This window comes from Acomys minous (genome assembly GCF_964271855.1).
Source record: "Acomys minous genome assembly, chromosome: 2".
NCBI classification, from domain to species: domain Eukaryota; kingdom Metazoa; phylum Chordata; class Mammalia; order Rodentia; family Muridae; genus Acomys; species Acomys minous.
This window is the reverse complement of record NC_140484.1, coordinates 71,134,952-71,160,349: the sequence shown is the minus strand read 5'-3', so window position 1 is coordinate 71,160,349 and position 25,398 is coordinate 71,134,952. Positions and strand designations below refer to the sequence as shown.

At 55.6% G+C, this 25,398-nt stretch overlaps 3 protein-coding genes across 7 annotated transcripts; 1 reads left to right on the top strand and 2 right to left on the bottom strand.

Moving 5' to 3' along the window:
• Positions 1 to 200: 200 nt before the first annotated feature.
• ZNF668 (zinc finger protein 668) lies at positions 201 to 9,770 on the bottom strand. Its single transcript, XM_084764766.1, has 3 exons — positions 9,671 to 9,770; positions 1,911 to 2,579; positions 201 to 1,591 (listed from the first exon to the last, which is right to left on the bottom strand). The coding sequence occupies exons 2-3, from the start codon at positions 2,555 to 2,557 to the stop codon at positions 385 to 387; spliced, it is 1,854 nt and encodes a 617-aa protein (XP_084620892.1). The 5' UTR covers positions 2,558 to 2,579; positions 9,671 to 9,770; the 3' UTR covers positions 201 to 384.
• ZNF646 (zinc finger protein 646) lies at positions 7,633 to 20,240 on the top strand. Of its 5 annotated transcripts, none has more exons than XM_084764559.1 (3): positions 7,633 to 9,244; positions 12,199 to 16,449; positions 19,709 to 20,240. In XM_084764559.1, the coding sequence occupies exons 1-3, from the start codon at positions 9,226 to 9,228 to the stop codon at positions 19,807 to 19,809; spliced, it is 4,371 nt and encodes a 1,456-aa protein (XP_084620685.1). In that variant the 5' UTR covers positions 7,633 to 9,225; the 3' UTR covers positions 19,810 to 20,240. The 5 variants fall into 5 exon arrangements, with proteins under 5 accessions (XP_084620685.1, XP_084620684.1, XP_084620683.1 ...); XM_084764558.1 differs by lacking the exon at positions 7,633 to 9,244 and adding an exon at positions 9,770 to 10,000 and having other exon boundaries at positions 12,199 to 17,610; XM_084764557.1 differs by lacking the exon at positions 7,633 to 9,244 and adding an exon at positions 9,861 to 10,210 and having other exon boundaries at positions 12,199 to 17,610.
• On the bottom strand, positions 20,159 to 25,241 carry PRSS53 (serine protease 53). The gene is made up of 10 exons (XM_084764781.1): positions 25,144 to 25,241; positions 24,044 to 24,064; positions 23,761 to 23,923; positions 23,167 to 23,432; positions 22,843 to 22,997; positions 22,473 to 22,692; positions 21,713 to 21,863; positions 21,391 to 21,632; positions 21,163 to 21,308; positions 20,159 to 20,994 (listed from the first exon to the last, which is right to left on the bottom strand). Exons 1-10 carry the CDS (start codon positions 25,199 to 25,201, stop codon positions 20,731 to 20,733), a joined length of 1,686 nt encoding a protein of 561 aa, XP_084620907.1. The 5' UTR covers positions 25,202 to 25,241; the 3' UTR covers positions 20,159 to 20,730.
• Positions 25,242 to 25,398: the final 157 nt, after the last annotated feature.

The window sequence follows — 25,398 nt, the reverse complement described above, 5'->3', positions numbered from 1 at the left end:
TCAAGACCCTTCTGGGGCCAGGTGTGGTGATAAGCACCGGCAATCCTAGTACTCGGGAGGCTGAGACAGGAGGCTTGAGTTCAAGGTGAGCCTGGCCTATGCACTGAGTTCTGCATCAGGCTGAGCTGTGAGATGCTGCCACAAAACAAACCACGACCGAGACCCTTCTAGTGCGTATTTGTTCCGGATCTCCACTCAAGTTTAACTCAACCAATGCTTTAATAAGTTTAACTCAAAGCCAATGCTTTAATAAGTTTCTCTCACAAGTGCTGCCAGCCTCCACGTCCCCAGCTTAGTGGACTGAGAGCTGAGCTAGCTGCCCCCAGGCAGGGATCTGGAGACGGGCACGGGCCCTCTGAAGTGCGGCGGAGGGAGCTGTTAGCTTCAAGCTGACCCCTCCTCTGGCATTCCCAGCAAAGCCACAAGGGGCTCCAGGGGGATGGGGGTCCCGATGGGCACAGGGTGGGTGCGTTCATGTTTGCGCAGGTCACTGGCACTCAAGAAAGCTTTGGGACACTGGGGACAGGAGTAGGGGCGTACAGAGCTGTGGGTGCGACTATGCTTCCGAAGGCCAGCCCTGTCTGAGAAGCTCTTACCACACTGGGTGCAGGGAAAGGGCCGGAGCTCAGGGTGGGAGCGCTCATGCCTGCGCAGCAGTGTCAATGTGGAGAAAGTTTCTTTGCACTCGCGACACACAAACTGTGGGGGCTTCTCATCAGTCTCCTCGCCCCCCACCTCGCCTGCATCTCCCAGGGTACCAGGAGCCTCCCCGGCATCCTGGCACTCCACGTGCTCCACAGTCATGCCCACCACTTGCCATTGTGTGGCCACTACGCCACCAGACTCAGGCGGTAACCCTAGCAGGCCTGCTGGAGGGTCCCCTAGCCCTGCACCTGCCACGGGGGCAGCCGAGCCCTCACCCACAACGCCTACAGGCAGTGCCAGTCCCAGGACCAGCTCCTGCTGGGGGGCGGCTCCTGTAGTCTCGTTGCTTCTATGGGTACGCTCATGCTTCCTGAGGCTGGACAACACCACGAAGGATTTCCCGCAGGCGTTACAGTGGAAAGGACGCTCGCCGGAGTGCATGCGGCTGTGCTTCGTGAGGCTAGCTCGCTCGGCGAAGGCTCGCCCACACTCTTCACAGCGGAACGGCCGCTGTCCCGAGTGCACCAACGCGTGCCGCTTGAGGTCCCAGGAAGCTACGAAAGTCTTGTCGCACTGCAGGCACTTGAAGGGCCGGTCGCCCGTGTGCACTCGCCGATGCATGGCCAGGTCGGCGGGCTGCCGGAAGTCCTTGCCGCACTTCTCACAGCGGTAAGGCTTCACACCCTCGTGCGCCCGCTGGTGGCGGCGGAAGCTCGAGGGGTCAGAGAACATGCGGCCACAGCGCGGGCACAGGAAGGGCTTCTCGCCCGAATGCGTGCGCTCGTGGCTTTGGTAAGAGCTGAGCTGGGTGAAGCCCTTACCACAAGCGGGGCAGCGATAGGGTTTCTGGGCCGCATGGATGCGCTGGTGGCACGTGAGGGAAGACGATCGAGAGAAGCTTTTGCCACACTCAGAGCAGAGGAAGGGGCGCTCACCCGTGTGGGACCTGCGGAGCAACGGGGGACCTGGTTAGATGGCAAGAGACTCAACCCTGGGGTTAAAAATATAAAGCCATTTTTCCTACGCCTCACCCACATGTGCCTCCCTCAAGGCTGACTGCAAACACTGGCCCCCTTTCCAGCTGCAGTGGAATCGAGGCCAGCGAGACCCCCCCCCCCGCCCCCGCCGGCTCTCAGGTCTCCGTGTCTAGGCACTTCGCTCAGCCCCCCAGCCACCTGCCCAACCAGACACAGCCCCCCTTTTCCGCTGGCGCAGTCTATCGAGACACTAGTTCCCACTTGTTTCCCCGTTTCCGGGGCTCTCACCGCTCATGGTTGCGCAAGTCCTTGAGCTCGGCGTAGGCCTTGCCGCAGCGCTCGCAGCTGTAGGGGCGCAGGCCGGCGTGCGTGCGCCGATGCTTGCGGAACACCGAAGGGTCAGCAAAGCTCTTGCCGCAGTCCGTACAGGCATAGGGCCGCTCGCCCGTGTGCCCACGTTGGTGGATCTTGAGTTTCGAGAGTGTACCATAAGCCTTGGGGCAGTGTGTGCATCGGAAGGGCAGCTCACCAGCGTGCGAAGCCAGGTGCACACGCAGGCACACTGGCTGCATGAAGCGGCGGCCACACTCGGGGCACGGGAAGGGCTTCTCACCCGTGTGGCTGCGCCCATGGCTGCGTAGCTCAGGAGCTGTCTTGTAGGCCTTGGGGCACAGTGGGCAGGCATAGGGCCGGGGCTTGGCTACAGACCCGGCCACCTTGTCTCCACCGGCTTCCTCGGCCTTGGGCTCCGTGTCCACCTTTGGCTGGACCTCATTCACCTCCTCTTTGCAGTCGGCAGGTGTGTGTGTGGCGGCGTGGCGGGCCGCCCTGGGAGCGTTGGGGAACGTCTTGGTACAGAACAGGCACTTATAACGGCGGCCAGAGCGCTTGTAGCAGGGGCCTGAGGACCTGGCCTCCGCTGCCTCCACTTCCATGGCCGTGGTGGGTGGGCCTTCTCTGCAAGAGAAGAAAAATTAGAGCAACGCCATCCCTCTGCGTTCCTCAAGGCATCCTTCTTCACCAAAGCCCTGTCACCATCTCAGAGGTGACCCTATCTTTAAGAAAAAAGTTTTTGTGTATGAAAGCTGGCTGGCACCACGTCCACGCCTGCTGCCCAGGAAGGCTATTCAAGTCCCTGGAACTGGAGTTGCAGATGGCTGTGAGCTACTGTATGGAACCAAATCCAAACGGTCTGCAGAGCAGCAGCAAGTGCTCTTAAGCACTGAGCACCTCCCCAGGCCCAAGGTAACTGGACCCCTCACCTACTTCCCACCTGGGCTCCTCAGCACACACAGGGCCTCTGCATCCCTCCTGCTAACGGTGGCCAAGCCTCCCCAGATCTGCTCACTGCCGGTGAGTGAGGGACCAGACCACAGAAGCAGCAGCTACACTCTGCCCTTTAACCTGTTTCCTAGACCCGCTGGCATTCCTAGAGTGCCTAGGGTCCGTTACTCTTCCACTCTTTCTTTCTCAGTTCTGACCAAGGCCTTAAGATTTCCAAACGCTCGGGGAAGACAGACCTGGGTCCTGGCAAAGCAGGAGCCAATGTTTCGACCTGGTGGTTGGCAATGCTTGGAGGTTAGGGTCTGGAGTATTGTTTACTACTCTCCCCTGGTTGGTCAGTTCTTGGAGGAGCAACTGTTTGGAGAATTCTGACCATGCATAGTATAAGGCACACCACCCCAGACAGGAATTCTGGTCCGCCCTCTGCGCTGGAGTCCATTTTAGTCCCTGCTCCAAAACTCTAGTAATGGGACCTCAAGCACTCTCAACGGCAGTGTGACCTACTGCTGCTGGCAGTCAGGGCCTCTTTCTCGGTCACAACTGATGTGTCTGATCTAGGGAGGCCTCCTGGGATACTAGCTCCCTCCTTTCTGGCCAAGAGCCCAGACAACATCTACACAGCTGCTCCTAGGATCATAGTTGGGAAAAAATAGGATTAACAGCTGCATCTGCCTTAACACCCGCTCATCCTCCCAGAGGGATGAAGGGAAGAGGATTAGGGCAGATCCTCTTAAGAGGAGCTTAGCTGTGGTGCTGGGGCAGGGGCGAGTGGGCCAGGAGAGCCAGGTGTGCCCAGAGAGTGGCAGGCCCAGGTTCTGTGTCCAGGCCTGTGCACCACTGACTAGGATGTTTATAGAGCCGTGTCCTCACCTGCACATCCCAAGAGTGAGGTAGAGAAGGAAGTGGGAGCTGAACTAAGCCAGGAGGACGTGGGGAAGGGGGATGGGTTGGCGGGGCCATCCCAGAAAAGGTAAGATAGAAGCGGGGCCATCCCAGAAAAGGTAAGATAGAAGCGGGGCCATCCCAGAAAAGGTAAGATAGAAGCGGGGCCATCCCAGAAAAGGTAAGATAGAAGCGGGGCCATCCCAGAAAAGGTAAGATAGAAGCGGGGCCATCCCAGAAAAGGTAAGATAGAAGCGGGGCCATCCCAGAAAAGGTAAGATAGAAGCGGGGCCATCCCAGAAAAGGTAAGATAGAAGCGGGGCCATCCCAGAAAAGGTAAGATAGAAGCGGGGCCATCCCAGAAAAGGTAAGATAGAAGCAGTTTATCTGGCTGGTCAGTGGAGCCCCTTAGACACAGCACACAGGAAGCTCTTTCGTGGGGGGAGGAAAAAGCCTTGAACCCAGGGCCTGAAGGAAGCTACCCGAGTGCTCTGCCACACAGGCACATCCCTAGCCTCCTTCATTCTTCCAAAAGAAAAACAAAACGAAAGGCAGGCTTGGGGTGTAGCCCAGCCGCAAAGTTCCTGCCTAGCATGCATGAGGCTTTGCCGGTCTCCATCCCCAGAAGGGGAGTTTCCGTCTCCTACACACTTGCCAAATGCCACAGCATCCTTCACACACGTCAACTCACCTTACATCAACCCCACAAGAGAAGCGGTGCTTCTGTGCAACCAAGTGTAGTCTGAAGGCAGAAGGCCTGCTTCAGATCTAGCCTCTGCCACTGCTCAGCTGATGGGACTTATTGTACAATTTACTGTGTATCTCAGAACCTCGGTTTTCTCACCTACGGAACAAGAGACAGCAACAGTACTAACTCACGCCATTTATGGAGGACTGAATGGAAGCAGACTGCTTCCCTCAGCTATGGAGATGTCTCAGAGCCTGGGTGTGGCGCTTTATATAATGCTCATACAGCCTGCAATAGGAACCACTGACCCCATTTTATAGATGACAATAGGTTGAGTAAAGTCTCTAAGAGTAAAGAGACTTGCCAGGTCACACAGCTAGCAACTTAGCATGGCTAAGAATGTGACTCTGGGTGTTTGAAGTTTTTGAGCCCTTGCTGGGAAGTCTGGGACGGGACCTACCCTCTGGGACTGCGCCTGAGCCCACACTGGGCCTGGGGCTTCTTTCATCTCTAACTCAGTGCGGGGAGCAGAGGCAGGAGCAAGTGTTGTCTTAGACTTGCTAATCTTGAGGTCTGGCCCTTCCCAGGTCTGCTTCAGTCTTCCATTCTGTGAACTAAAGACCAGGTTGCTGGAGGGTTAAGTCCCTCCGGAGTCACTGAACAGGGAAAATGGGGAAGTGTCTACTGCGTCCCAGCAGACACCCAGGCCACGAAGAGTGGACAGCCAGATAGACTAAATGCCTACCTTAAAGAATTCATTGCAACAGCCGGGCGTGGTGGCACATACCTTTAATCCCAGCACTCGGCAGGCAGAAGCAGGTGGATCTCTGTGAGTTCAAGGCCAGCCTGGTCTACAAAGTGAGTCCATAACAGCCAAGGCTACGCAGAGAAACCCTGTCTCAAAAAAAAAAAAAACCAAAAACAAACAAACAAACAAAACAAAACAAAAACCCAAAAAAACAAAAAACAAACAAACAAAAAAAAAACCTAAGCAGGAGATTACCAAGCAGTTAAGAGCACAAACTGATCTTTCTAGAACAATGTTTCTCAACCAGTGTCTGCAGTGACTCTTTCACAGGAATCACCTAGACAATCTGAAATGCAGTTATTTATGTTACAACTCACAACAGTAGGAAAACTAAGGTTATGAGGCAGCAACAAAAATAGTTTTATGGCTGGGGGTCACTACAACATGAGGGACTGTATAAAAAGAGCCAAGCTTCAGGAAGGCTGAGGACCACTGGTCCAGAGGCCATGAATTCAGTTCCTCACACCCATGTTAGACAGCTCACAATGGCCAGGCTCCAGCCGCTCTGATGTCGCGCGCCTCCTAGGCCTTCAAGCACTTCTAAGAGGGAAACACTTTCACTACAATTCTATTTTAAAATGTGTTTTGACTATAACCCTACTTTAAAATCCTCACGAGGCAAAAGGTGCACACAGCTAAGTAAGATGCCCAGAGTCCAAACTCAGCTCTTCAAACCCTGGAGTTGAGCTCTTTGCATCATTCTTTACTCACCTGAAATTCTCCAGCAAAAGCCAGACCCTTCCCAGAACAAAGAGCAGCCTTTGCTGCGGCGAGCAGCCCTGACCCACCTCAGCCCCGCTTAGCTCTGTCCGACGGCTCCCGAGGCTCCGCCCACCCAGGCCTCCATCTCCTCCAACCCAGGTGCCCACAGCAGCAGGCCTTCCCGCCAGGGCTCCTAAGGATCTCTGTACCTCAGGGTGTTATCTCTTTGGTAACTTCGGGTCTCCCTCCCACACACTTCCCCTACGAAGGCCTTCTTCTTTTAAAATTTCATTTTCTCTCCCTGTGTATGTGTAGGCACACTCACAGGGTGTATGTGGGGACAGAGGGCGACTCGCAGGAGTCAGTTCTCTTGTCTGGGTGTAGGAGGCTAAAGCTCAGGTCTCCAAGGCTGGCCATCTCCCTCCCCCTGAGAAGGCTTTCCTGGGCACTGGAGAGATGGCACAGCAGGTGAGAGAAATGGCTGTCCTTCCAGAGGACCCAGGTTTGGTTCCTATCACCCACATGGTGGCTGGCAAACACCTGGAAGTCCAGTTATAGGCACCAGGCATCCACCTGATGCACACACATACACGTACGCATAACACACATACACATAAAAAATAAAAAAGGCTTCCTTGTCTACCTTTGGGGTGTGTATGTGTGCGCAGGGTTTCACCATGTAGCCCAGGCTAGCCCGGATTCTTCCTACCTTGGCCTCTTTACTGTTGGGATTACAGCTGTGAGTCACATACTTTTTAGCAGAGCTTGGAACAGAATTTAGGGTCTCAAGCTATACTTTCAGCCTGCCCCGCCCTCCTGACCCCCCTCTCTGGCTGTCCTGGCCTCAAACTCACAAAGATCCACCTGCCTCAGCCTTCAGAGGCGGCACCTTTTTTTTTTTTTTTTTTAAAGACAAGGTATTGTTTTTAAAATTATCTGTAAAAGGGGAAATGTTGGGGGATGGTCTGGTGTATTTTGATGCTAATTACCGCTTGCTGTCTGTGTGACCAACTTTTGCTTGATAAAAAGCCAACCCACCTGGGCAGGGCAGGAGATAGGTGGGGTTAGGAGAGAGAGAAAGAAAGGGGGGGGCGCAAGGGGGGAATTCTGGGAAGAAGAAAGGATTGTCAAGAGGAGACCTGAAGTGAAGAGCCATCGGTTAGCTGGAGAAGCACATGGCCGGCAGTGTGGATGGAGAATCCAGATGAAGAACACTAGCAAGTATTTGGGATGATGGATGGGAGGTAGCTTGCTAGAAATTATTGGAAGCAGGTGGCGTGGGACTGACGCAGGGATCCCAGGCCTGCCCCACTATGGGAGGTGGTTTAGAGGATTGCTATCTGCCCTGCCCCAGGTTAACTAAGGCTATTTTAAAATATAATAAGTGTCTTGTGTCTTGATTGATCGCTAGCCGGGCCTACAGGTGATACAGAGCAATTTAAAAACAATAACAAGGTCTCGCTATATGGCGATCAGATCCTCTGTGCAGGCTTACTGCTGTGGGCTGGGTATCCTTCGTATTTTATGCACACTGATTGGGCTTTTCAAGCTCGTTTCCCAATTTTTTATTTTTTGGGGGGTTTTAGAGACAGGGTTTCTTTGTGGATACTTGACTGTCCTGGACTCACTTTGTAGACCAGGCTGGCCTCGAACTCACAGAGATCCGCCTGCCTCTGCCTCCTGAGTGCTGGGATTAAAGGCGCGAGCCATCACCGCCCGGCTCATTTCCCAATTCTTCAGACGCCTGCTGTAGTTGAACATCTATCTGTTCTTCTACAATTCTTATATTGACGCTCTAATCTCCACTGTGACTGTGTTTGGAAACAAGGCCTTTTCGGAAGTAATTAAGGTCAAATAAAGTCATAAGGGTAGAGCTAGTGTTCTTGGGGCTGGCAAAGATGGCCCAGTGGGTGAAAGCGTGTTCTGCCGAGTCTGACGGCCTGAGTTGTGTCTTTAGGACCCACGTGGTAGGAAGACAAAACCAATTCCAATAAGTTGTCCTCTGACCTCCACATATGTTCTGAAAGCACACACAAGACAAGTCAAAATGTAATTAAACATGCTAAAATAAGAGCTAACACAGAAAAGCCAAGTGCTTAGTCATAGATTCTGCTAGCAGCTGAAGCCAAGTAGTCAAGACAACCGCATTTCTGTCATCTGTCCCCTTGACTGTTGCTTTATTAGCTCTAACTGCGACTTGATTGTTTGCTTGTCAGTTCTCTGCCTCCAGCACTAGGTTCAGGGAATTTTGTTCTAGGCACTTGTTATGTCCAATGCTGTTTGGTGACTGAAAGCAAACTTCAGGTGGGATTCAAACCCAGGGCTCTGGCCTCTGCCTCGCCCATCGGAGGAGGCTGTGTGAGTCACCAACTATTTATGAACTGAAATGGCCCATCTTTACAAGGTCACACAGTTCAAGTATCACTCCGGTACTCCAGTTTGGTCTCTGCTGTGATGGAGCACACTGTCACTACTCGCCCGAGGGGAATGACATTTTGCTGTCTCACAAGTTAATGCAGATTCCGTGCCTCCAGATTGGGGAAGGGGGGCGGGGAGCGGGGAGCGGGGCGCAGGGCAGGTGTGTTTAAAAAAATAAGAGGCACTTACATTCCCCTATCTCTTTAAGTCAACATGGAAGCCTCACAGACCTTTTGGTCAGTTGATGGAACTGTGTTTAAGGGGATGCTCAATGATATCCTAGGCCTAACAACCAGTCAGCTCGCAACACAAATCCCATTTTCCCAGCCTCAGTTTCTGCGGCAGCGTCTCCTCTGGTCAGCCACCTAAACGCCATCCGCAAATGACAAACTTGGCCACCTCCATATGAGGTCCCGTTGCCCGGCAGCCCTCCTTTTCCTTTTCCCACGGGAAGGTACTTGGATGCTTCCAATACTCCAGTCTCCAATACTCCGTGCCCTCAAGAATATTTAACGAGCTGTAAAGATGAGGGATGCATAGGGCTCCGGGCCTCCATTTCGTCAGTGGAAAGGGGTCCCTGAAGCATATGGGAGTTTGCGGGGCGGGAGGGCCTACCAGACTCTGAGCAGGGACAAGAGCTGCAGAAACCCAGCGCTCCTCGCTCTCTGCAACCGAGTTTGTGCGGGTGTCCTCGCCAGACAAGCAGCCCCCACAGAGCGGGGCTGTATGCTGACTCATTTGGGGCTAAAGCCTAGGGATAACGTGGCTTCGGCGAGAGGAACGAGATAGAATGAATGAAGAAGGGAGGAATGAACAAATGAATGGACGGGAGGAGCGAGAGTAAGACAAAGGCCCGCAAAATGGCGTTCTTTAGGACCGCGGGAGGGGCGGACGGGACCTCGGGCTGGGAGGGGGGAGCGCAGACGCGAGGGACTCGGCTTGGAGGCCGACGCCTCGCAGACAAAAGCCCGTAACATGGCGGACTCTAGGACCCCCCCGGGCCCGCGCGGAGCCAGACCGGCGGGCCGCGGCCGCCGAGCCTAGGCAGCCACAGCGCTGACCCGCGGGCACCGGGCGGGTTCTAGGACCTGCTGGGCCCGCAGCCCGCCCGAGGCCGCTCACCGCCCGCCCCGCCCGCCCCGCCCGCGATGCTCGCGCCTGGTCAACTCGGTCCGCTCGGCATCGGAGGGGAAACTGAGGGCAGCCCGAGCCGCCGTCGGTGCCCGCTGCCCGAGGCCCTCGCGACTTCCCGCGGACGCGTCCTACCTGGCTGGCTTCCCGCGGGCTCCACGGCTTCGGCGGCGGTGCCTAGCACCGGCAGAGCCCGGGACGCACGGAGAGGGAGGGCCGGCGCTAGGACCCGGCGGGGGAGGTGGGGCGGGCAGGGTGGGGGCGGAGCCTGCGGCCAGCCAGCGGAAGTGGAAGGGCGCCTTCCTCGCTCGGGAGGAAGGGAAAACTTACGGAAGCAGCCCCGAGCCTACTGTAGCGGAGAAGTATCTCGCGAAGGGTCCCTGGGTGCTAAAGGGCAATGGGACGCCAGGCCGGTTGACGGTGTGCACCCGCCAAGTCGTCGGAAGTGTCTCCAAGAGCTAGGAGGTGGGAAGATGCGGAGAGGCACTCAGGCTTTGTAGCGCCTGAGTCCGTTTGCAGTCCACATTTTCTCCCGACAGTGAGGAGTGAACTTAAGTGAGGATCCCTCCACGCCTATCCGGGGAAGAGTCTTTTATGGAGCCTCGTGGAAAGCGTCACCGAAGTGCTGCAGCCAGAGCTGCAAAATATTTAACTGCTGCCGGGCTTACCGACCGAGTAAGCACTGGGGCGATTTTTAGCAGCCTTGGACGGAAGTGTGGCTTAAGCTCCGCGCTGACCTGCGTGGGCGGAGCCAGGGTTGCGCGCCCCCTCACCCCACCCCCGCCCCCGCCCCACTCCCCCACAGCAGAGCGTGAGAGCTCACGCCGCCGGTAATTCCAACAGTCCGGAGGTTGAGACAGGAGGATTGCTCCGAGCTTGAGGCTAGCCTGGACTGCATAGTTAGACTTAGTTTCAAAACAACAACAACAAAAACAGAGTTGGGCCCACCCGGAACTAGCGCCGGAAGCGTGTCCCTGTAGAAACTGCTCGGAGTAGGGACAGGAAGTGTTCCTAGGCGGAAGTTTCGAGGGGGAAGCTTTAGCGCCCAGGACACTTCCTGGTTCCTAGTAACAATAGGAAGTGTCCGCGGAACTACGGTAGACTCCTGGCTGAAACCAGTTGTTCCCTGTTACCTGTACCTCCTTCTTTCTCCCCCTTCTTTCCCTCATCTGCCACACCCGGGGACCCTGGCTGAGTGTGCGTGTGCGTGAGCTCGAGAACCCTCGCACCAGCAACTACTACTTAGGGCTCGCGGCTGCAGTTAGGGTGAGGGTCCCAGTGCGCAGGCGCGCTCCTGTTCGCGACCTCCAACGGACGCGCCGGCGGCGGGAACCAGAAGGCACTCCTGGGGCGAGGTAGGGATCTAGAGAAGAAATTGGCAGAAAAGACGAGTGGCTTAGGAGAATCATCATGATGGTGGTTGACTAGGGAAAAGGGATCCGAGTGCAGGAGTTCTGAGAAGTGAGGATTCTGGGAACAGGCTCAGCTGGTGAGGTTAGAAATAGTTGTGTTGGGGTCCCGAGAGACTGTAGTCAGCCCCAGAGAAAGGCAAGATGGTGTGGCAGACGTGAGTAGCTGCTGTTGGGGAAGCGAGGGTTTTGGGGTGAAGATTGCCTCTTGCAGTGAGTTTATATAAAAGTGGGGTAAAGCGTCGTTGGATTTAGTGGCATAAATAGACTTACAAGCCTGGTGTAGTGGCTCATGACTCTAATCCCAGCACTCGGGAAGCTAGGGTTATACTGAGATCCTGTCTCAAATGCCACTCCCCCCCCCCAAAAAAAAAGGCTTCACTTAACAACAGTGCTTGGCACATGGTGCTCCCCAGCGTGAGTTGCCATCATCACCATAATTTAGAGAGGAAGTAGAAATAAAAATGAAAAAATGATAAGTGACAGTGAGGTAACGGCAGGCCCGGGGTAGAAAAGGCAGAGGATTAAAAAATTCCAACAAGAAATGGGATGGGATTAAATGTATTTAAAGGAAGTAAATGAAACAACTGCCTAATAACCAGGAAAACTGTGATACTGAAAAGGCAGAGCTTTCATCCCTGGAAGCGCCTCTAACTTGTGTGAAGCTTACGTGGTTGCTGAAGAGAGCAGTTGCCCTGTCAGTGCTTTCAGACCACTCTGTGTAGCTCACGGTGACGGGAGGATTGGAGCTCTCTCAGTGCAAGACCTGGCCAGCTGTTGTGGCTCTCACCTGTAATCTCAGCTCTCAAGAGGCTGGGGTAGGAAAGTCCATAGGTTTGAATCCAGCTTGGGCTACAGCGTGAACTGAGACCTTAACTCAAAAACAAAACAACAACAAAGCCAGAAGTGCTTTGGGCTTGTTGTTAATACCTCACAGATTTTTGTTGGTTTATTCCAGAATTATATCGAGCAGTTCCTTAGGAACAGTAAGATCAATTATATACTGTCTGGGGGGTGGGGGAGCATCAGGTCTGTCTAGAGTCTAGATTTCAGTTTCCTTATCTTTCTGGCTCCACAGCTGATGTAAGCCTAGGGCACCTTTTCCAGAAGTTTGTGCATTGTGACTCTGTCAGTACCTCCAGCTCCCTTGGCACAGATAGTTGGGGACCCCTCAGTGACTCTTAGTGACTATGGTACTCATGGACCAGAAGCAGAACTGACTCGGCCTTCCTTTTCACTGCTGCCCCTTTCTAGGCCTTGGCCCCTGTGCAGAGAAAGATGCTGCTGCTGCTGCCGCTGCCACCTGTCTGCTCCTTCTGACCCTCCAGGTCCTTCTACCACATTGCCCCATGGAGGACCTGCCACTCTCATTCGGCTGCTCTGACTGTCAGCGCCACTTTCCTAACCTCCCAGAGCTGTCACGGCATCGAGAACTGCTCCATTCACCTGCTGACCAGAACAGTAAGGAAGCGGACGGGCGCCCTCACCCCCATGGCAGGCAGCAGCGTGAGCGTGCCTCCCGCCACCCAGGAAGCCAGGGCCACCTCCAGCGGAGCCACGAGACTGGTCTTTTCCCCTGTACCACCTGTGGCAGGGATTTTCCTAATCCCTTGGCCCTCCAGAGCCACATGAGGACTCATGCTCCTGAGGGCCACCAAAGGCATAGGCCCCCACATGTCAAGGAAAGCACTCCGCACTGTCGGAGTGAGACAACATGCTCTGCCTCCTGGGGTCAAAGGCGTTCTGAGGAAGGGTGGGAAAGTCAGACAGAGCATGTACAAGAGACACGTGAACGCAAGTCTGGAGCTGATTCCAGGGCAGCTGCGGGTACCTGGGAAGATCCATCTACCAAACGAAGAGAAGGCTTAGAAATCCAGCCAGATCCTAAGAGAGTTGCAGAGCACTGGGTACCCACCACCAGTTCTGATGGCGTGCCACCGCTCCCCACTCCAGCGAGCAACCTCCTTAGCAATTTGGAACAGTATTTGGCTGAATCAGTAGTGAACTTCACAGGGGCCCAGGAGTCTACTGAGCCTCTTCCTGCTGAGGAGGAGCGAAAATACAAATGCGATCAATGTGGAAAGACCTATAAGCATGCTGGAAGCCTTACCAACCACCGGCAGAGCCACACTGTGGGTATCTACCCTTGCGCCATCTGTTTTAAGGAGTTCTCTAACCTCATGGCTCTGAAGAACCACTCACGACTCCATGCTCAGTATCGGCCTTACCACTGTCCCCACTGCCCCCGTGCCTTCCGGCTCCCTCGGGATCTGCTGGAACATCAGCAGTCCCACGAGGGGCTAAAGCAGGAACAGCCATGGGAAGAGAAAGAGACGCCTACCACAAATGGGCACGCAGATGAGAGAAGCTGGGATCAGCTACGTAAAACAGAGATGCTAAATGGCTCTGGGGGGCTCAGCACTTCCGGGCAGCTGGAGGATGGTGGCCCAGAGGAGTATCGGCCTTTCTGTTGCAGGGACTGTGGCCGGACGTACCGGCACGCAGGCAGTCTCATCAACCATCGGAAGAGTCACCAGACAGGTATCTACCCCTGTTCCATTTGTTCCAAGCAGCTATTCAATGCAGCTGCCCTGAAAAACCACGTTCGTGCTCATCACAGACCCCGGCAGGGAGCTGGGGAAGACGGTCAGTCATCAGTGTCCTCAGCTGCCCTTATGTTGGCTGAGACTACCTCAAAAGAGGAAGAGGGTCCCACGGCCAACCTGGACCATCGTCCTTATAAGTGTAATGAGTGTGGCCGGGCTTACCGCCACAGGGGGAGCCTGGTGAACCATCGCCACAGCCATCGCACAGGAGAGTACCAGTGTTCGCTCTGTCCTCGAAAATACCCCAACCTTATGGCTCTGCGCAACCATGTGCGGGTACATTGCAAGGCCACGCGTCGAGGTGCAGATCCTGGGACTGAAGGTTCGCCTAGCCCTGTCAAGAAGGAACAACCTGACCCAGCAGGAGCAGAAACAGCATTCCACACAGATCAGGCGCGTGTGTGCAAGAGTGAAGAAGAGGCCACCAGCATCCTTGCAACAGCAAATAGGACAGTGCCACACACATGTAGCCTTTGCGGGATGTTCTTTGAAGATCTCAAGAGTCTTGAACATCATGACATGACGCACAGGGCAGGGGAAGGAGAAAAGAGCCAGGCAGATGGCACAGTGTCACCACCGAGAGCATTTGCGTGCCGAGACTGTGGGAAGAGCTACCGCCACTCAGGCAGCCTTATCAACCACAGGCAGACTCACCAGACAGGAGACTTCAGCTGTGGGACCTGTGCCAAGCATTTCCATACCATGGCTGCAATGAAGAGCCATTTACGGCGTCATAGTCGGCAGTGGAACAGGAGGCATCAGAAACGAGACAGTGGTGCTGGTGCAGAAGCCGCCAAACTCCCACCTGCGGGTGCCTGGACCCTGAAGTTGGGAAACAACGAGGACCTGGATTCCTCCCAAGAGCCTTTGGGAGAAAGTTCCGGTGGGACTGAAGACGACCTGGAAAGGGATGGGCACTGTTTGCAAGCTGGACCTAAAGGCAAGGAATGTGGTCTTAAAAGGGCTGAAGTCTGTTTCCTGGGTGATCCAGAGGGCTCAGGCACCGAGGAAGGACTAGAAAAGAAAGAGGCCTGTTTCCCTGACAACTTGAGCATCCCAGGTGATGAGGAAAGCAGTGAGGCTGGCTTCTGTGATAGCCTCTCTGGGGTGGACAGTGACCAGAAGCCGGGCGGCTGCCAGTCCGACTCCCCTTCCCATCCTGCTAATACTGACACTGTTGGGAAAGGTGAGGCCACTCACACGTGTTCTGATTGTGGGGACGCCTTGCCCCATGCTGCCGGCCTGCTGAGCCATCGGGCCTGCCATCCTCCAGGCATCTATCAGTGCTCTCTCTGTCCAAAGGAGTTTGATTCTCTGCCTGCCCTGCGGAGTCACTTCCAGAAGCACAGGCCAGGGGAGGCAGCCTCGGCTCAGCCCTTCCTCTGCTGCCTGTGTGGTATGATCTTTCCTGGGAGGACTGGCTACAGGCGTCACCTGCGCCAGGTCCACGGTGCCTCTGGCATACCTGAGGGCTCAGAAGAAGAAGGAGAAGAGGAAGGCCCCTCGGGAGCAGCCTCTGGCCGCAGTCCTCCCCTGCAGCTCTCAGAAGCCGAGCTGCTGAACCAGCTGCAGCGGGAGGTGGAAGCTCTGGATGGAGCAGGCTATGGGCACATCTGTGGCTGCTGTGGTCAGACCTATGATGACCTAGGAAGCCTGGCGCGTCACCACCAAAGTCAGAGTTCCAGCAACACGACGGAGAACGTTCCTAGCCACTTAGAAGGATCAGGTGACGCAATAGAAACGGTTGTAGATCGTGTCTTTGAGGGCACAGTGACCTCTGTCTCAGAAGAAGCTGAGGACGCCAAGTCTGATGAGGGAGTAGGTGGCACAGATGCAGACAGCCTTTGCATGCAGGCTGGTGAGAGCTTTCTGGAATCCCACCCCCGCCCTTTCCAATGTAACCAGTGTGGCAAGACCTATCGCCATGGAGGCAGCCTGGTGAACCACCGCAAGATCCACCAGACAGGTGACTTCATCTGCCCTGTCTGTTCTCGCTGCTACCCCAACCTGGCCGCCTACCGCAATCATCTGCGGAACCACCCTCGCTGCAAAGGCTCGGAGCCCCAAGTGGGGCCTGTGTCAGAGGCAGGAGGCCACTGTGAACCCCAGAATGCGACAGAGGCAGAGCGGGAGCAGGCAGTCATAGGGCAGCTCCCGGAAGACCCGAAAGTGGAGCCCTTGGAGGAGCTGGCCAGGGTGAAGGAAGAAGTGTGGGAGGAGACCACAGTAAACGAGGAGGAGGTGGAGCAGAGGTTGGAGACGGAAGGCTGTCAGACGGAGGTCAGCTCTGAGCGGCCCTTTAGCTGTGAGGTGTGTGGCCGCACCTACAAGCATGCCGGCAGCCTCATCAATCACCGGCAGAGCCACCAGACTGGCCACTTTGGCTGCCAAGCCTGCTCCAAGGGCTTTTCAAACCTCATGTCCCTTAAGAACCACCGGCGCATCCATGCAGACCCTCGACATTTCTGCTGCAGTGAATGTGGGAAGGCCTTTCGGCTTCGCAAGCAGCTGGCCAACCACCAGCGGGTCCATACTGAGCCACGGAGGGCTCGAGACAACCAGAAACTGAGGCGTGAGGACCAGCCTTTCAGGTGTGAGCAGTGTGGCCGGACCTACCGCCATGCTGGCAGCCTCCTGAACCACCAGTGCAACCATGAGACAGGCCGCTACAGCTGCCCCTTCTGTCCTGAGACCTATTCCAACCGCACAGCCCTGAAAGAGCATCAGAGGCTGCATTCTGACAGCCAGCGGCGGAAAGCAGGGTGGCCCCAGAGGGCAGCAGCTGTACGGTGTACGCATTGTGGCCGTGGCTTTCCTGGCCAAGCGTCTCTAGAGCGGCATCTGCGGGAGCATGAGGAGACCGAGCCAGAGCTGGCGAGTGGCCCAGAAGGCCAACACGGTACAGAAGGCAGTAAGGGGAACCTTGATGATGGCTGGGGACTGGGGGGCAGCTCAGATGGTGTTCAGTCAGGACTGCAGCTGGACCGTGAAACCAAGAGGCCCAGGAAGCACGGCCAGAGGCCCAGTGGGCCAGCAGATGCAGAAGTCACAGAATCTTTCTCTTGGGAGGTGGGGGAGGTAGGTGGGTGTCAGAGAGAGAGGGGGCAAATGAGTCACAATGGCGCCTGGGCTCCTCAGGGTCAGTTAACCAAGCCAGAAGGCAAGCTGAAAGACGCTGTCTCCAGGAGTCCTTGTCACCTTTCTGAGAGCCAGTCCAATGGTCCTACTGTGTGTTACAGCTGGGATGGTGGAGACAGCAGCTCTCAGCTCCAACCAGAGAGCCACTCCTATTGCAGCCAGTGTGGCAAGACCTCCGGCCAACCTGATGGGCTCTCGAACCCCAGCATTAACAGAAAAGGCTGTCACAGTTGCTCGCTCTGTTCCAAAGAGTTCTTGACTCCTGTGACCACTGAGATCCACAGCCACACTGGCGCCCAGACCTTTGCTTGTAGTCACTGTAGCAGAGTTTTTGAGTCCCACGGTGAACTGGCCATACACGTGCAGACTCACGTTACGGAGCAGAGCCAGGTACCAAGTCAGACAGAGGAGACGGGAGAGCCGCAAGCTGGGATGCTAGAGGGGAGTCCCCCTGGTCCAGGGAGAGCTCAGGAGGCCCCATCAGAACCTTCTAGAGACCCAGAAGAGAATGGAGAGCCAGCTAATGGAGAACAAGGAGTAAATTTCACAGCAGCTGAAGACAAGGAACGTCCCTTTTGCTGTGCCCAGTGTGGGCGTTCCTACCGCCATGCTGGTAGCCTGCTGAATCACCAGAAGGCCCACACCACTGGACTCTACCCTTGTTCCCTGTGTCCCAAACTTCTGCCCAACCTGCTGTCTCTCAAGAACCACAGCAGGACCCACACGGACCCCAAGCGCTACAGCTGCAACACCTGCGGCAAGGCTTTCCGAACCGCTGCCCGGCTGCAGGGCCATGGGCGGGTGCATGCGGCCCAGGAGGGAGCATTCACCTGTTCCCGGTGTCCTCGCCACTTCCGCCACCGCGTCAGCTTCCTGCGGCACCAGCAGCAGCACCAGGAGGAGTGCACAGTGTCTAGCTCAGGTATGTGGGGTGAGTGGGTGGGCAGAGTGCTAAGGACCCAGAAAGGAAGAGGTGGGCACACAGTAGAGAGGGAAGCAGAAAAGAGTCACGTGGAGTCTAAGTGGCAGGAGTTCCGGACACGGACGAACAATCTAGTTTGAAGTGGTCAGCTGCCTTTAAGGCACGAAGTGTGGCTCCTGCCTTAGTCAGGGAGATGGACACTAGGATAGGTGAGGCAGTGGCGTGGACGGGCCTTTCTCCTCCCCAGGGCAGAGGTATTTGTTAGAAGTCGCCAACTGAGCTTTCTGCTGGTGCCGCAGGAACTGACGCGGTGGCGGAAGTGGCGAGGACACCGGGAACAGGTGAATGCTCCCTCCTGGGCCGCATGCACCCGCCCATGGCCCTGCAGCCGGGCATCGGTTCGGAAAGCCTTGCCGCAGGTGTTGCAGCTGTAGCGCTTGGGGTCCGTGTGGGTCCTGCTGTGGTTCTTGAGAGACAGCAGGTTGGGCAGAAGTTTGGGACACGGAACAAGGGTCCAGTGGTGTGGGCCTTCGGTGATTCAGCAGAGAGTCCTGACTGAGCAGTAATGGTTTCCAGAGGAAAAAGATGAAACCATGGGTGTTGCTTTGCTTTTTGGTTTTGTTTTGCTTGAGACAGGGTTTCTCTGTGTAGCCTTGGCTGTCCTCAACTCGCTTTGTAGACCAGGCTGGCCTCGAACTCACTGAGATCTGCCTGCCTCTGCCTCCCAAGTGCTGGGATTAAAGGCGTGCGCCACCACGCCTGGCTTGAAACCATTGGCTTCATATAGGTTCTGCTCTTCCCTTGAGAGGGCGAGAAGCCATGGAATGAGAAAGGGGCATGGTGGAGAAGAGCAGATTCCTGGGTTGTCATACGACGGTTAGATGGGTGGGTTTGTTTGTTTTTGTTTTGTGTGTGTGTGTGGTTTTTTTTTTTTAAAGATTTTTATTATATATATACAGAGTTCTGGATGCATGTGTACCTGTATGACAGAAGAGGGCACCAGATCTCACTATAGATGGTTGTGAGCCACCATGTGGATGCTGGGAACTGAACTCAGGACCTCTGGAAGAGCAGCCAGTGCTCTTAACCACTGAGCCATCTCTCCAGCCCCTTGTTTTGGTTTTTTGAGACAGGGTTTCTCTGTGTAGCCTTGGCTGTCCTGGACTCACTTTGTAGACCAGGCTGGCCTTGATCTGACAGCAATCTGCCTAGCCTGCCTAAGGCAAAGATGGGTGGGTTTACGTGCCCAGTTGGTGACTTCTAACTGGCTGCCCCGTGACTGCTGACTTGGCAGGTTTGCTGGGTCATTGGCCAACACTCAGTCCTTCGTCCTCCTTCCCCTATGGTTGGTCTCTGCCTTTTTTTCTTGGCAGTAGGGCCTCTGGTCCCTTGTGGAGGTACTGTGCTGCTTCTGTGTGTTCGCTCTTCTAGTTAACTTTTTCCTTCTTTTGCCACAGCTCTTAGAGGAGCTAACCAAACTGCCCTCTGCCAGCACCTGCCCCCAACACGCCCCTTTAACTGAAGGACTGACTCACAGATAATTGTTTCTTTGAAGCCAGGCTCAGTCGAGCAGCAGCAGTCATTAGTCCCTCTCTCTCATCCTCTATCACAGGGAATCTCAGGGTAAACTGGGCTCCACCCAGCCCACTGCCAGGTAAGGCTGTGGAGGCATGGGGCAGTCTGTGCACTCAGCAAGCCTTAAGCTCACATTCCAATCTAGAGCGGAAAATCCATTCCATCCACAGCCACCAAGGGTGGGTGTCCCTGAAATGGTATGCCCCTGACCAGAGCTTGTCTGGAGAGGACACAGTGATGGTGATGGTGACTGAGAACTGAGAGCTGTCAGGACAAGAGGTTTCCTGTGACTTCAAGTGCAGTGAGTGAGGAGCCTATTAGCCAAGGCTGCAAGACCAATTAGGAGGCCTACAATTTGCAGACTTGGTCTGTTTGGTGAGGGAGAGATGCTGGGCATGGTACCTGGGCCTCATACATAGCAGTCAAACACTCAACCACTTATCCCAGCCTCTTGCACTTGTCTGTGTTCTCAGGGCTGGAGGTGGTGTAGGCTTCCCTCAGTGACCTCTCCTTCTCTCTCTAGGAGCTTCAGTGGCACCGGCAACAAGCAGAGGGGATTCATGTACAGCTTCCCTCCTGGACCCCTCACCCCAGTGGCCTGCAGACCTCAACTTCTCCCTCTGAACTGCGTCTCCAGAGGACTGCTCGCTGAAGCTGCGGTGCAGGCGAGGGAGGCTCACTCTCCACGTTTCGCTCAGGAGTTGCTTGGGCATCCCCTCCTCTGCTTCCCGTGAAGACCACCCGGATCTGGTTTCTTTGTCAGGAAAGGCATGAGGTAGTCTTCATGTCTGTGCCGTGAAGGATTTCCTCCACAAGCCTTTGTCACCGCGTTCTTCCAGGGCCAGCCTCTGCCAAAGTGCTGGGGTGGCCAGATTCTAACCCAGGGAGAGGCAGATGAGAGAGTGCCACAGGTGGATAGCTGCCTGTGGAAGGGGGGCCTTTTACTATAGTTTGTAACTTATTTTCTAAAATCTATTTTGTAACAATTTATTTAAGTTCTAAAAAAGGAAAATTGCTCCCCAACCCCCAAAAACCAACTTTTTTTTTTCACAACAGCTGCTGGTGTGGTTGTTTCTGCAGGATTGGCTAGGGAATACTGGAGACATCTCTGTTGGAAAGCAGCAGAGAGAGCTTGGGGGTGGGGTCGTGGCCACACATGGAAAGCTTCTCTGGGCAGGTTCATTCCTAGCCAGACAGCCGTGGGACCTGCCTCAGGGCTAGGAAGCACAAGCCAGGGAGGGGAAGGTCAGGAGTGTAGAACTGGGTGTTGATGTGGGAGTTGCCTGGCTTTTCTGGCGTCCTGTGAGTAAACTAGAGAGTCACCAGTCAACAGCTGGCCAGCTGGCCTGTCGAGGAGAGGAGGGGGGTTAGTTTGGCCCCATCCCTAGAGCTTTATTACTCCCCTTAGCCCCCTGTGTTGTACGGAAGACCTAAAGACCCAAAAAGCTGAGACCCTCTGCTGCCTAAAGTCCATGTGGGTCTGTCTGTCTGTCGGTCACTCTTCTCTACCCCAGGCAGCTAGGGCTGAGTCAGAACAGCGTCCCCCTAGGTGAGAGCCAGGGCTACGGAAGAGTGAGCAGTGACACACATACTCGAGTTGACCTGGCAGCTTCCAGTCTCAGCCTCCGGCTCTGGCTCCTCAGCGAAGTAGACCTGCCAGTCTAGATTGCTGACCCAGTCCTCGTAGGCAGAGAGCGCTGCAAAAACTGCAGGCCTTTCGGGGCCCTGGCAGCTGTCTCCAAAGCTGTGCAGTCCAGCCAGGAACCATGTGCCCCTGACCTCGTGTACAAGTGGCGCTCCAGATAGGCCCTGTTAGGGAGCAGGTTACATTTGGTAACTTCCCGCAGCAGGTACAAGGGGCTTGGGGGCTGGAACTGGGGATGTTGGGGGGCCAGCTGGCAGAAAGTCTGTCCATGAACTGCAGGGTGACAGAATGCCAAGGGTCTGCTGCGTAAGGATTGGGAATTGGGGACTCACCTCACAGTGAGGCGGCTCACCCACAGCGGTGGTGCAAACCATCCCTGGCAGAATGGAAATAGCCGTGCTCCCAGGAGCTGCGTGTTGTCTGCCACAGGCCACTGGCCCCAGGACTGTCACAGGTACTGTCTGGGGGTAGTTGATGCCTATGAAGCAAGGGAAGAGACCAGATGCCTCAGTTGCCTCTCAGTTCAGTGGACAGCTGCGGGGCTCCCTGTTCCTGTGTACCTGCTCCTGGGGTCAGCCCGAGAACCCAGCCACGTTCACCGTCGGGCAGGTGGTGGTCAGCATAGGGCAAGCAAAGGGGCCTCAGGCCAGGGCCCAGTGTCACAGGCTGAGCCAGCAGCAAGAGGGCCACATCATAGCCACCCTCCGGATGGGTATAGGCCCCATGCAGGGTGAGTTGCTTCAGCCCCCATTCCTCTGGGCCAGCCCCGAGCCCCACACTCCATTCCTCTAGAGTTTGGCGCCTGTTGAGAGGCAAAGTTGACAGCACTGAGTGACAGAACTGGGGCAAAGGGGCACAAAGGAAAGGAGGCGTAAGGCTCACCCGATAAAGCAGTGAGCAGCAGTCAGCACCACCACCTCTGATACCAGGGCGCCACCACAAGCCAGCTCCCCACGGTGCTTCAGCCTGGCATCCCAGGGCCACGGGGAGAGGGCTCCTGCCTGGGGCCCTCCACTCCTCAAGGAGCCGCATGCTGAAACAGGTGAGTGACATCACGCAGTTGAGTGCTGCATACTTCCATACCCTTTCTAAGGTGACTCTCAGCCACTTCACCGAAGGTAACCACACTAACATAGGTTAAGCAGGCAGCCCGCTTGGGATGCAGAGCCTATGCACATGCTGTAATCCTGATGGCTGACCGTAGCCCGTGCCAGCCTTACCTGGAAGGGCTCTGCCCAACTCCCCCACCCATCTGCGCCTCTCCAAGCCTGTGCCAGCCCTGAAATTCCTAGTTTACTAGTGCTGTTCAGAATTTCAGAACTCAGCTTCCTTTCCAGGAATGAGTTTGCATGCAATTTGCATTGCAGTCATCGCCCTGTCTCACCTCCCTCAGATTTCTGTCCCGGAAACTTGCAGCTTTCCCCCCACCCCGAAACAAGCCAGATTTTAGACATTCATACCCGAACCTGTTTGTGGCCCAGGCTCTGGGAGGAGCCTTTCCACACCTGGTCTCTGTTGGCCATGTCTAGCTCAGGCCGAGCTGAAGTTTGCTTCCTTGTTACTTCCACCCACTGCCCGGGAAGCCTTCGCGGGCCTTGGGTGTTCCATGCCTCCTCCTCCCGGTACCCATGGGCACACCTACCAACACAGCTGTTCTCATCACTGCTCTCCACAATTCCTGGGTCCTGCACCAAGAACGCCGCCCCCTGTGCGTGGGCCTGCAGCCACGAACTGTGAGCAGCCGTGTCGGTCAGCAGCACAGGCGTGTCCTCTTGAGCACATTTTGATGTGAAGCTAACGATCCCAGCCTGGACCCAGTGTCCATCAGGCTCACGGCACATGACAGGTCCCCCAGAATCTCCCTGGAGTCAGGCAAAGGAGTCAAAAGCAGAGCCACCTGAGCCCCAACACTGGCCACATGCCCTCTAGCTGTACCCCATGATGACCGGTCTCTGAGGGTTCCACCCTCAGCCCAAGACCAGGCCCTCCCTTTTCCCCTGGGCTCATCGGACCTGGCAGGGTCCCTGTACGCCAGGCTGGGCACCCCCACAGAGCATCCCACGTCTTGCTGGATTGGCCAGCAGCCGCTGGTGCAACCGATTGTAGAGACAGTTACAGGTGGGGCGGCTGATGAGTTGGAGGCGTAGGTTCCGTAGGGTCCTGGAAACTGACAAACGAGATAAGGTTGAGTCTAGCTCGGGCACAGTGGGAGCTGGGGCGGGGGGGGGGGGGGGGACGGGGGACAGCACAGATAGGAACTGATCCTGTTTTGAGTCTGGGCAAGCGGAATTCCTCTAGAGAGGCACTGTCTAGGATTCCATCCAGGACAGACTCACCATTGCTGGTGTTCTGGTCCCAGCCAGTGGCCCAACAAGAAGCTCCGAATGGGAAGTGGTGAGTGGGTTGGGGCAAGCAGAGGGTTGCGTGAGCTGTGGGATGGGTAAGCTGGAGCAGGGCCAGGTCTGAGCCCTGGGTATAGTGGTTATAGGCCTTGGGCAACTGCACGGCAGCGACTCCCACCTCTTCGGCCCCCGGGCTCGGCCCCTCCTGCTTGAGAGAACCCAGGAGCACGGACCAGGAGCTCAGTTCTGTTGTGGCCACCCTGAAAGGAGAAGGGCAAGGCCCAGACACCTGAGCGCCAACACAGGCGGGACAAAGTGGAGAACAGCACAGGTGGGGAGGATGTACAGGGAGAGAGCACATGGCTTTCAGCACAGTTGCCCCGTCTCAGTGTCCATTTATGCCTTTGTAAAGCATGCGCCATGAAAGATTGCTAAGGTTAAGCTGGTAACATGCCTGCTACATGGCACGTTTTCCATAAAGGATACTTTATTATTCTAGAGGCAAACAAACAAACCAACAATCTTGTGAGGTACAGGGGCAAATTCACCCTCAAACGGAAAGACTGGACCAAAGCATGACTCACTCACTTTTCAAAGCAATGAGCAGCTGTGAGGACCCAGGTCTCTGCCACCAAAGAGCCACTGCAGACATGTACCCCCTGTCGCCTCACACTGGCCTGCCAGGGCCATTCGCCAGGTAACGTGTTGCCTTCCTGAGGCTCCGGGGGGCCAGGGCCACGCTGCCCACAGGCTGTAGAGAAGGATGAGTCATGCTAACAGCAGCCACTGCCCTGACCTCAGGACCACACAATACCATTTACCCCCAACTCATCCACGCGCACAGCCCAGGAGTCGCGTCGCCAACACTTACCACGCTGAGCTGCTTGAAGACCTAGGAAGAAAAACGACACAAGATGTGGGGGTGCCTTCACTGCCCGCCCAGGCTTTGTGGAGGGGATGAGTTGAAGGACAGGCCCTGCATCCTTATCTATGACTGGCTGCCTCACCAGCCCCTCCCAGAATGAAAATATTTATGGGGCTGAAGAGCAGCTTTTATTGGAGCCCATTCAGGGTACAGAGCCATTAATTCCCTCAGCTGTGCTCAGCACTCCTGGGCCCAGGGAGCAAGGCCTGAGGTTTACCTTGGGAGCAGGCCAACCCCCCTCCAGGCTTCTGAACCCCTAACTCCTTCCCCCACCACTGAGTCAGGGAGGTGGCCTGTGTATGTGAAGAACATTAGCTTAATTGTCCCTTCAGCTGTGGAAGCCTACGAGGGTAGATTAGAGGTCTGTGTCATGTCCAAAGTGGAGGAGGCTCCAAGTGAGTCTCACTCCCTCCAGCCCTGTCCTAATGGATCAAACAGTCTACCTTTCTTCCCAGAGGGTCCCTGTCCTGCCTACAACCCATCACAAGCTCATACAAGTAGTTCTACTGAATATCTGAGGCCAAGCTGGCTGCCATGGACAGTCCTAGAGGGCATCCTGGAAGTGGAGGATCAGATGGGGGGGGAGGGTTGGCAAGACTCGCACCCAGGTGAGATTGCTACATGCCGACACTGATGCTTCCTTTCTTGACCCTGGTACTAGACTGTGGTCTCAATCATATGACTTGGCTTCTCTGTACTTCAGTCTTCTCACCAAGATAGGAACCATGACAGTGCTTACCTCACAAAACCTCTGTAAAGACTAAAGCTATTAACACAGATTCTTCCAAAGTGCTGTGACTTGGCCCAGGAAAATCACAGCCATTTGACAGCAGGTCTGTGTTACCTCCCCTCACCACCTCACCCCCAGCACGCGCACACGCACGCACGCACACACACACACACACACACACACACACACACACACACACACACACACACACACACCCTCAGGATCCCTTACATACCAAATTGCAGGCTACTGAGGCAGAGGGCGGCTTATGAGTCCCCACAATGCCACTCCCCCTCCCTCAGACAGAGTGACTTACCCTCTATCAGGACCACAGCTCCCACAATAAGCAGATCTGGTGCCCAGCTCTGTCTCATGCTGCCAGGCCACTTAGTGCTCTGGTTCTCAGAGAAGCCACCTGGGTCTCCCTGGCTCCACCCCTATCCCGCCCCCAGCAGCTAAGAGTCACATGTTACTTTTCCTGGGCTGGAAGAGAGCCAACAGCTCTTAGCGTGGGGACTGTGGTTGTGTGACTCCTACCCTTCTCTGGGCTTCTGTTACCAGCCAGACTCCC